The 11,604-nt window shown below is 42.0% G+C and overlaps 1 protein-coding gene across 3 annotated transcripts in view; it reads right to left on the reverse strand.

The window, feature by feature from the left end:
- ect2 (epithelial cell transforming 2) overlaps positions 1 to 11,604 on the reverse strand; it is a 59,468-nt gene extending 47,864 nt beyond the window's left edge. For 2 of the 3 annotated variants that reach the window (XM_084065693.1, XM_084065691.1), the window contains exons 1-5: positions 11,251 to 11,604; positions 9,289 to 9,455; positions 7,931 to 8,007; positions 3,276 to 3,365; positions 1,509 to 1,682 (exon numbers count right to left, since the gene is read on the reverse strand). In XM_084065693.1, the coding sequence (XP_083921819.1) occupies positions 1,509 to 1,682; positions 3,276 to 3,365; positions 7,931 to 8,007; positions 9,289 to 9,421 (474 nt within the window). In that variant the 5' untranslated portion in view covers positions 9,422 to 9,455; positions 11,251 to 11,604. The remainder of the gene's footprint in view (positions 1 to 1,508; positions 1,683 to 3,275; positions 3,366 to 7,930; positions 8,008 to 9,288; positions 9,456 to 11,250) is intronic. The other variant, XM_084065692.1, reaches the window with a different exon arrangement.

Consider the following 11,604-nt stretch of genomic DNA (forward strand, 5'->3'; position numbering starts at 1 on the left):
CCCATTGTGCCTGTGCGTCTGTCTGTCTGAGGCTGATTGACGTTTATTCGGGCAAAAGCAAACCGCAACCTTCAACTGTAGTGTTCACAGAATAATAGCTGTGAATCAACAATGGCAAGGCTAGCTGCCTGAAGCTACCATGTTTGCCGGACAGTTCCGTGATGACATTATGTTAATCCGAAAGTGTTAATCAAATGCCGTGTTAATAAATGAGGCCTATGCTAATGTGATGAGCAAATTATTCCTCTGCATTCATTGTTGCCCTCGTTATGCCGTGCCTCGAGGGACAGCATATAAGCTCAGGCAGCAAGCCATAGCCTTGGTTGCAAAACCTCTGGCAACCACGAATACCAGTTATTTATTGGAATATTGCCAATTGCCGATGACATCATGAATTGGCAATCTGAGATGATCGCTGATTGCCGACACCTCTGCCAATGCTGACCGTTGGTCCAGGCCTTTTCACTGTAATTGATTGCAAATTATTATCCGTCCATTGTGGCAATCCATGACTAATTGACAAAATATGGGTTTCATTTGTTAGAAATCCATTCTCCCAGCTGCACATTGTATCCATGTGAATAGTCTGACTATTGAAAACACACTGAACTGCAATGAAGGGTGCCTACATAAATTATCACACAGCCTACATACCTATACTATGCTATTTGAAAGAGCATCTAATTTGCAAATGTCACTCCCAATACAGTTTACGACAATGTTGTTTAAAGTGGTGATAACAGAATTCAGAGGGATAGCCTTCCACTCGGATTCATTAGATGCAGTTTAATAGATGCAGTTTAATAGAATCAACATTTCGCAAGGCAAGCTGGCTGTATGAAATATTTGTGATATTTGGAGCAAGCTCTGCCTCCTTTAACAGATGGCTGGAGTGGGCTTTTTGCCAAGGCCATGTCTTGGTGCTAGCTAGCAGCCTTGGAAGGGTGTTAACATACTGTAAAGCATAGAGGGAATGCACACCTGTATTGGTGAGGTGCTGGTGAGAAATTGAAGGGAGACGGCGTACCCCTGTAGGTTTGACAACATTTCACCCACTTGCTCCCACCCCCAATAAGGGCGCCCAACCCTACTATCTGAATCTGTATATATTTATATATTTTTGTCTCCGCCAGACTATGTTTTTTCTATTATCCTCTAAGACAGAGATTCCCAAACTGTGTGGTGTGCACACCGCCTGTGGTGCACGAGTGCCCTCGAGGGGGTGCGTGACATGAAAAGGCTAATGGTGGTGCTATGGTGTTATTTTAAATGTATGAACATACATGCCAATATATGGCAAGTATATGCAGAATATATGCTGCATATATTCCATATTCAGGTTCATATATGTGCATATATTTCCTTTCCGTGTGGGGGGGGGGGGGTGCGTCAGCTAGGTCGGGAAGTAACAGGGGGTGCGCAGCCAAAAAAAAGTTTGGGAACCGCTGCTCTGAGAGCAGCTGATTTACTAGTACTAGATTTCTCAGACCAGTCAATCCAGGACCCACCTCTTCCTTGGCAGCATAGTGTAGCAGCACAGGAGGTCCAATGATGCGCTTGTCCTGTTTGTAGAGGTCGCTGTAGTCAGGAGAGTCGAAGTCTGCGAGGACAAAGACGGTCTCATACTGAACAGAGTCTCCAAATTCCTGGATGCTGTCTGTCTGCATGCATTCATTGATGTCCTGAAAACAAAATGCAGAACTAGTGATAAAGGAGATGAAAAGGGTGCAAAGTTTCCTGCATGCACACACACATCTATCAGTGACAAATAAAACACATACTGATCTGTATTTTAGCCACACACTGCAAGGAGCTATTAACTGGTGTCAGTGGAGTATTAGTGTCACAGACAAGTCACAAAAAGAATACACCTGTGCTTTGGCAAATACACATTTTCTGTAAGTTATATTTGAGTCTACTACTGACAGCTTGTTAAAGGAAGGTTGTGTGTCATGTATAATTCAATAATTGGCCGCATAATGGAGTCTGTACATACTGAACCATCTGTTCACTCAACAGTAAGTTGAAAAAGCGTAATTGCCAAAGTCTGAGTATTCCTTTAGTTTTGTTACAGAAGGCTTTCCACAAAAGTAGAGAAGAAAAAAATGTAATAAAAAAATACTTTGAAGAAACACTCATTCTCTTTCTCTCTCTCCCCCATAATACATGTACATTGAACATTCATATTCTCTTTTTTCCTCTCTCTCTCACTCACACATACGCACCCTGATGAAATTGGTCAATGCCTAATGCAACGATCAGTGTTGTGCTGCCCTCTCAGATGAAATTAAGTGTCACTCTGAATCAGAGTCTGTTCTGATTCAGAGAAACAAGAGTTGCTTGCCTTGAATCAATGACTTTAATAACAGAGGGCAGAAATTAAATCACCAACAAACTGCCAGGCAGCGATCAGACAGAGCTGACCCTGCTGGCAGGGGGAAATTAAATTTCACATGCCACCTGTAAACTTATAACTTATCATAAAACAAATTACCTCAGGAAAATTAGCTCCGCCAGATTACAGAGTGTGAGAATGGGTGAATTTGACGCACATTATAAAATGCATTGGATAAAGGTGCTATTGAAATGCAGACCGTTAACCATTTAGAGAGGACAAAGAAAAGGCGAAGAGAGGCAGTGATGGTGTGATACACACACACACACACACACACACACACACACACACACACACACACACACACACACACACACACACACACACACACACACACACACACACACACACACACACACACACACACACACACACACACACACACACACACACAAACGTTAGAATCACATACATCATATTCATATTGTTAGCATCCATTTGGCTGCATGTTAAAAAGGAAAAGAACAATTAAAGCTTGTTAGATGCCTTCAGACCTTGTTAATGATACATTTTCAGAAACCGTCCTTGTGTGAGGACCACTTGTCCGGAGCCGAGCTTCAACTGACTTTTCACTTGAGGTTCTGTCATAATCACTTTATAAAAAACTACGTTTAAATCTCTTCACATGGATCTATCTTAGAGGTCTGACGGCATGCTAGAAGCATTGACATTTGAGTGCAACACACCATTACCTTACTCACACAGTTGAGTAATTTACCCACTAAACACACCATCCGTGACGTGATCATGCACAGCGGGTGAGTGATTGAAACAGAGAGCTCGGTGTGAATTAAGACTCATGCAACATTTTCCCAGCGGTGGTCCCATCCGGAATCAAGTCATTTGGACAGACAGAAAGACAGACATACAGGTACCGTACCATATTGACTATAGATTTTATCATCAATGTCTGCTCGCTGTCCGGCTCGCCTCTTATCTTTACCACCGGCACCTCCATCTCTCTGATGGTCTGTAAAAACCAAGCAGCAGGAGCTAGACATCAAATACTGGACCAAAGAGAGACATGGAAAGAGCAACAGAGAGGAAGAAAGTGAAGGGGATGACGTGTATTTGACAGGGGATGGAGAGCAGGGGGGAAGGAGGGAGGCGTAGAGAGAGCGAGGGATGAGAGTGTCTGAAACAGTGTAAGCCAGAGGGGTGGAACGGTAAGACTGAGAAAGAATAAAGAGTAGGGGAAGGGATAGATTGACAGCATTAACCCATTAAGACCTGGAACTGTGTCATTTTTATATTTGAGCTAAAAAAGCATTATTTTACACTTTGGGCTATTCAAAAATAGCAGATATACAAGCTCATAGCGCGGCACCGAGTGCCGCGCTACGAGCTTGTAGATCTGCTATTTTTGAAAAATCGTGAAAATGTGTACAAATCTTTGAATATATGTTGTTTTACAGCGAACATTTGTAACTCAAATCTTTGCTTCTGGGGGGTCCCTGGAACAAAATATTTTGATGGGGGTCTGCGGCCAAATACATATAATTGTGGGGGTCCTTGACATGAAAAAGTTTGAGAACCACTGACATAGAAACATACCGTTTTTAAGAAAACTGTTGAGATTTAGGAGACATGTAGAATCGACTTCAGGTCTCAATGGGTTAAAGAGATCAGGACAGAGGGATAGAGCACGGTGACAAAGCATGACAAATGAACACGTAACAGGGAGGGGATCTGTGGGCTGGCCTGGGGTGGAGGAGAGACAGACGGGGTTCAGGAGGGATAAGCGGAGGAGAGGAGAGATCAGCGCCACCGCAATGCCTGAAAGGCAAGAGGAGAGAGACTGGTGCTCTTTTTGGTCCCAGAGGGAGTGACCAAGCGATGGCTGGTCAATCCCGGGGAAACCGCTGACAGATCCGTCTGTGGATGTCTTTGCATGCAGCACAGCAGCACTGCAGATTGGCAATGAGAGATTTTTTTTTAAAAAGCAGCCTCCCTCCTCCAGAAGTGCATGATGCGGGAGCACCGGAGGCCCGAGGATGCGGACGTCCTTGCAGCATTTCAGTCTGACAATGAACCTCCGAGTCACCCTCAGTGGTGTAAAGTAACTAAGTACATTTACTCAAGTACTGTACTTAAGTACAATTTCCAATTGTCTGTACTTTTGCTCCACTACATCTCAGAGGCAAATATTTAACTTTTACTCTACTACAATAATTTGAAGACTTTAGCTACTTTGTAAAACACTCATTAACCAGTTCAGACCTATAATATACTTTGGCCATTTGAAAATAGCCGATCTACAAAATAGCAGATCTTGTAGATCTGCTATTTTCAAAGGATAAAATCCTTTGAAAATAGCATTTGTAAATTTGTGAAATGGGACATGGTAAATAATGAGTAATTTTACTTTTAGTACTAAAGTATATTTTGATGCCAATACTTTTGTACCTTTACTCAAGTAAATTTTGAATACTGGTACTTTTACTTGTAACAGAGTATATATATACTTTTACTTGAGTAAAAAAAGTACTTTTAGCACTACTGGTCACCTTCATCTGGTGCTGCTACTCAAAAAACAGACACTGAAGGAAAAAAATGTGCATAGCATATCGCATAGAAGTGTGTGATGATGCCACAAGGCTGTGTAACCTATTCCCATTTCATCTCATCGAGAAAAAGTCTGCCTGCTACCCCCCCCCTCCCTCTCACAACACTGAACTCAAGTTCTGTAGAGAGTCTGGCGACATTCTAATCTTCTCTTCCAAAGTCAGTGCAGAGGAGGACGAGTGGGGGGTGGTAGGGGACAGACACCAAAGCAGCAGACAACAGGCAGATCACAGTAGTTTTGGTTTGGGCTTTGTCAACAACCACAGGTCATCCATTAAGATTTTTCAAGGCCAATACCGATTCCGATATATAACAGGAAGGCCGATATCAACCGATGTATTTCTCTCTTTTTTTAGTTTTTCTTTAAATTGAGTGGCCAATTATTTTTTACCCCTTTTCTACCCAATTTAGTCGTTAATCATGCCAAATAATTCCTCCCCACACACATTTCTGTGTTGTCACTGCTGTCGTATCCTACTGACTCACCTGCCAGTGAGGAGCCCCCACCAGGAGGACGTAGAGCCTTCGTCCTACTCCTCCCGCCCAACACTCCCAGCTGACAGGTGCCGCCCCAGCCCGTAGGAGTACGTGCAATGACCGATATCACCCTCCCCGCCCGGCTTCCCTCCCCCGAACACGGGCCAATTGTGTTCGTGCAGACGCTCGACAAAGCCGGATGCACCACGGTGGATTCTCTCTCTCTCTCTCTCAAAGACTCTGTACCTAAAACAGTGGCATCTGATGCCACTGCGCACATGAATTTCATTTTAGGCAGACATGTTTATTGTTAATCCTATCCTTACCTATTTCAAGGACTTTACGCACGCTTACAGAGTAGTAGTGTTGGAAATGTTCTTTTTTTTTTATGCATTCGAAGTACATGTGGGGAAATAAAATTAATTACACTGGATAATTAATTGATTTTGTAACAAAAAAAAAAGCTTAGCCGCCATTCCTGAAACGGTACAAAATGCAATCATCGGCTTGACATACAGCAGGTAAACTTGATAGATCGAAATACCTCTATATCAACAATATGAATCTTGAGTGTGCTGCTACCTTAGTCAAGGCACTTCAAAGAACTCTGCTATACAGTCAGAGATCCTCTAAAGATGCTGGCTCACAGATCTATCCCTCACATCTCCAAGGCTGGTTGGATGAAGAAATAAAACAAATCTGTACTAGATAAGATGCATTTACCTTTGAAATCCCTTCCTTTAACAAAAAATAAACTCCTCTAACCAGTGCAGGAGAGCGGATAATATTGCCTCATACTGTGATGATAATATGAAAAGTTTTCTTAAGTCATTGCAGAGGTGGAGTTAGGGTGGGGGGAGATGGAGACAAACTAGTTGGGAACTTATACTGTAGATTTGGGCTTTAACGGCAGTCAGTCCACTGCCGCCGTGCACCTTTAGCTGAGCTCTGTCAAAAATATGAACCTTGGCCAAGGATACCCTAGCACTAACACTACAAAGAACTCTGTTATGCACAGAAGTCAGAAATCCTCTAAAGCTAGATCTATCCTTAACATCTCCTAAAGGCTGGTTGGGTCTGGGTGGTGGAATTCACTTTTGAAAGCGCTCCCTTTAACAAAAAAGCACCCCTCTAGCCAGCACAGGAGCATGAAACTCCCTCATTCATACCATGATAATATGAAAGTCATGGGGTAGCGAATGGCGGGGAGGTTCACAGACCAGGCACAGCCAGCAGAAAAAACAGCCATTTTGAAGAAGTACAGTAGCTACAATTGAAGTCTACTACATTCTGGCAAAGCTCCACAGGGTGCCAAATATCACACCCAGACGCTGTTATGAAGTTTAACCCAGTTTATCTCTACAGGCAGGTGTGTGCGTGTCGCGAAGGAAGAGAATGTGCATTTTTTCCCCTTAGTTTAACAGAGCTCGTATTTTCCCCTCATTTCAGGTCATAAATTGTCCTCCAAAGGACACAAATCCTAGTCAAGTGCCTATTTTGAGCTATGCACTCCTCTCAATGCAGTCCCCTGCTCAATTCGAGGATCTGTCCCAAATAACCTTTTTCAAGCTTGGGATAGTCTGCACATTTAGTAGTAGTAATGTTTAAAATATAAAGAAATTAAGCAGCCGAGTGAAATTAAGTTTCAACAGCATCAGAATACTTAAATAATTGGAGCAATCAAAAATAAAACCTAAAAAACAATGTATGTCTTTCAAGTATAAATTGTTTTTTGTTTCTTTTTTTAAGTTAAAGCTCTGTATTCTGATCATAGTCATTGATATAGAGTGTTTGTTCACTAACAGGGGTCTCTACAGGTCTTTAGTAAAAAAAAAGTAAATGTTCAGGTGGTTACAAATGTCATTTAGTCAGGAGAGAGAAACCCATAAAGCTCATTTATCAGCTTTCCAGACAGTTCCAATTTTGTCTGCTCATTCATTAGTTTCATCACTTCCAATGCCACTTATTTATAATGTATCGTGAATGAGTTATCTCTCCTGATTGGATGAAATTGGTATCCAATCTGAAAATGTATTTTCATCTATTTAAGAAATAGAGAGACAGGGAGACATCTGTTACTGAACAAACACTCTATGAGTACTATTGTAATATAGAGCTATTTAACACATATTTTAACAAAATATATCACGTACACATTTGTTTACATGTAGTGGTAATATTACTAGCATTAAGTTAAATAAGAGAAGCAATAATGACTTGATATTTTTTCTACATCATTTTCCCCAAACACTGTGATCATGTTAAAGTTGGGACAATATAAACCAAAAGAAACGCTATATGGTCTAACTGGGCCATAGACTGGGTCTATGGGATACTGATGGCTCAGTGTCCTATTTCTCAAATCTAAAGGGATGGGGTTTTTTTACCCCTCAGAGCAGCAGTGTTGACAAGGCCAGCATACAGAGGCCTGCCATGTTAATAGAAAGCAGTGGGCCACAGCAGACCTTCTTGTCCAATAGAGGAATAACGTACCTGCATCGCTTTGACCAGCGTCTCATTCCTGCCCGCTTCTCCCACAAGCACCACCCTGGTCACTCTGGGCAGCATGTCTGAGAGAACGAAGGGGGAGACAATTAAACACAGAAAAGGTTTACAAGGCACGCACATCCAAAAGAGTAAATTAATCCCAGGTGCTGGACTGAAGAACATGATCAAATAGGAAAAGTAGAATCCCCACACTGGATCATGCTCACACAGTTAATTTATTAGTTTACCACCATGGTGGCAGTTCAAGCGTTGAAATGCTCGGCACATTACCTTGCTTGTAATGCAATAGATTAACTATGGGAGCATGATCCAGTGTGTTAAGTGCAGCAGACTCTACTTTTCTTATTAATAATTAAACGGAGACGACAAGGCAAGAAAGAAACACGTGTAGGGCTGAAACTATAGATTTTCTTAGCGATTATTCTATTGATTACTTTTGCGATTACTTGAATGATCGAGAAGCGCAGGTTTTTTTTTAGATAACAAATCAATTAACCAGCTAAGTGCTATCTATTTATACAGATCTACAAGCTCACAACACGTCACATCGCAACACGCTGTGAGCTTGTAGATCGTCTATTTTCACCAGCCATTAACTTTTTGCTTTTCGCCTATAATGACATGCCCAAAATAAGGATATTATTAATCGATTATCTTATTTAACAAAAAATATCAGGCTTTCTTCTTTGACTGACAGCCTAAGGTAAGGGCCAGTCAATAAGCCTGTAGCACTGATTGAAGTAGCAAGGAGGCCGTCAGAAAAGGTTGAGGATGGAATGGGGAGGAGAGGAGTGGAGAGAAAGGAGGATGGTGGCTGGTTAGCTGGAGGTGGAGTGGTAAATAGTATACAGAGGGCAGGCCGTGAAATTAGCTTCCCCTCCGGTGGTTTCAGTGGCTGGTGGATTCAGGTTGTGAGAAAAAAATATTTGTTGTTACAGTAAGTAGTTGACTTTAAGACGAGCTGGCTCACTGCCAATGTGACCAGATACTGACATAGTTACCTAGCATCAATAGTCAAAATGTATCAGCATTTGGTCAGCATGTGACATCGCTTGTCATGTGGCCTGCCCTTCCCATTTAAACATTAAAGATGAAAATTCAGGTAGGAGTGTCAGTCAAGCTAGTGAGGGCAGGGAAGGAGGTAGAAAACAGCCTGCAGAAGAGTAAGCATGAACAAAAAGTGAAAGGCAAGTCAAGTGATACTGGGAAAGAAAGGCAAATGATTGTTTGCACACTACTGCTCTGTGTATTCATGAACATATTCTACCTTTTTCATGAAAGAAAAGGAGAAAATTAGGATAGAGGGAGAGAATAAGTAACGAGGCCAACGAGGCCAAGCTAACCTTCATTGTCCTCAGATGCCAGGCCCAGAAACTCTTGGTCCTTCGTGGTTTCAGCAATGTTTGAGTCGTAGACCGAGGAATCCACCAGCAGACTCCGAGCTGTCCCCAAAGTCACTATGCTGCTGTCAGCCATGACAGGGACCAAAGGAGGCACCAAACTGTCCAAGCTATCAAAAGTTAGAGGGAAAGACACGGAGAGCACAGCAAGAGGCATAAAAGAGTAAGAAAGCATCACAACAGAGAGAAGAGGGGTGAGAGAGAGAGAGGGGAGAAAACTGTCAAACCAGAGGCAAGAAAAAGAACTTTGCATGACAAAAAAAAAGTAATGTGGCCCGAGTCTGACAAATCAAGTGGAAAGAATTAGATTTTTTTTGCAGACTAAACAAACTTTGCCAAAGCTGCGCAATGTGGATAAAGTAAATTAATTTAAACTTTTAATCACAAGAAATGCAAATGCCCCTGTAGGTAAATCCAAAAGCAGGCAAGCAAAATACCCCGACATTGTGCAGTTAAGCCTAAGTAAATACATTTTCCATTTTCTCTGTAGAAAGTCATGCTAAAATCCAATCTAGCAGTTCCTGTAACAGTGCTAACTTGTTACACGCATACACTATAGAACATGAAATAGGGGCTTTCAGGGGAAAACAATTATATATTTATATTATACATCTACAGTATGTTACAGCGCTCGGGGGGCACAGTGGTAAAGTCCCTGCCCACCACACCACCACAGAGGTTGTGGGTTCGAATCCACCGTGATGCATCCGGCTTTGTCGGGCGTCAATGTGAACACAATTACCCCGTTTTTTATTTGTCATTACATGTATTCCTACGGGCTGGGGCAGCACCTGTCAGCAGGGAGTGTTGGGCGGTCCTCCCGTAGGGGGATCCTCACTGGCAGGTGATTCAGTAGGATACAACAGCAGTGACAACACACAGAAATGTGGGTGGGGATGAATTAATTGGCATAACGACTAAATTGGGGAGAAAAGGGGGGTACAAATAATTGTCTATTCTAAATTTATAAAAAGAAAAGAAAAAATAATACAGTATGAATATATGTTATTCTAAATGTGCACACCTATACTTATATTTCTTATATATTGCATTTTCCTCCAACAGTAAATATGCTACACCAGTGGTTCTCAAACTTTTTCATGTCAAGGACCCCCAAATTGACAATTATTGGCCCGCGGACCCCCATTTCAAAAGATATGCCAGGGAGAAGATTTTTTACGTGTTTGACATGCATTAGGGCTACAGACCCCCATGTAATGGCATTTCTATCACTTGGACCGCAATTTATATTGTATGGACCCGTTAGGGTCCATTTGGTCCATTTGTACACTCTCAGAGTTACAGAGCCATAAGGGTCCATTTGGTGCCTAATCTATCATTTAGCTGGGAACCCCCTGGAACTCCCTCAAGGACCCCTGGGGGTCCCCGGACCCCACTTTGAGAACCAACGTGCTACACCATAGGGGCAGGGCAAGATCAAAAGAGCAAGAATTGATTAAAGATGTTGATTTTGTTCTAATTGAAATACAAGTGCTGCTTGCTGACATATATTTTGAATTTGTCAGGGGACAGAAAAGTCCCAAATGTGGACTCTGGAGGAGTCTGTTTATTATGCAGTGTTGCATTTAAACTGCAGTTTTGTCTGTGGAGTTAATGTGTTACATATGTTACAAGTAAAAGGCCTGTGTTCAAAATGTCACTTGAGTAAAAGTACAAAAGTATTGGCAATAAAATATACTTAAAAAGCTCCAAAAGTAAAAGTATAGACATTTTTTGGAAATAGCAGATCTACAAGCTCACAACGCGTCACGATAGGACGCCTTGTGAGCTTGTAGATCGGCTATTTTTAAAATCCACTGGTAACTGGTTAAAAGTTAGTCCTGAAACATTACTAGTTAAAACGCAGCATTGCCACCGGTCATATGTGAAATAAACCCAACTTACCGTGTGTTCTGATGACCCGGTAGACAGACAGTATCCAACCTTATTATTATTATTATTAGAGCTACACTCACTGGCTGGTCGACCAGCTAGTCAGCTTAGCTGTCCAGCTAGCTTAGCTTAGCTTAGCCAACGACCTAATAATTAGCCAGAAACTCGGTTCAGTTTCGACTCAACGGACGCTTCGGAAATGACTTTCGTCAACGTCAGATAATGTCATTTATCCGTTAACAACTAACTTATGATGTAAATATACGTCGCGCTCATCGCATTATGAACTCACATCTCCTTGTTGAGATAAAAGTAGGCTAGTTTGTTGACAGCTGGTAGTTTATAGGCATTAGTAATGCTTCTCCT

Source organism: Gymnoscopelus microlampas, assembly GCF_963454915.1.
Source record: "Gymnoscopelus microlampas genome assembly, chromosome: 9".
NCBI lineage: Eukaryota > Metazoa > Chordata > Actinopteri > Myctophiformes > Myctophidae > Gymnoscopelus > Gymnoscopelus microlampas.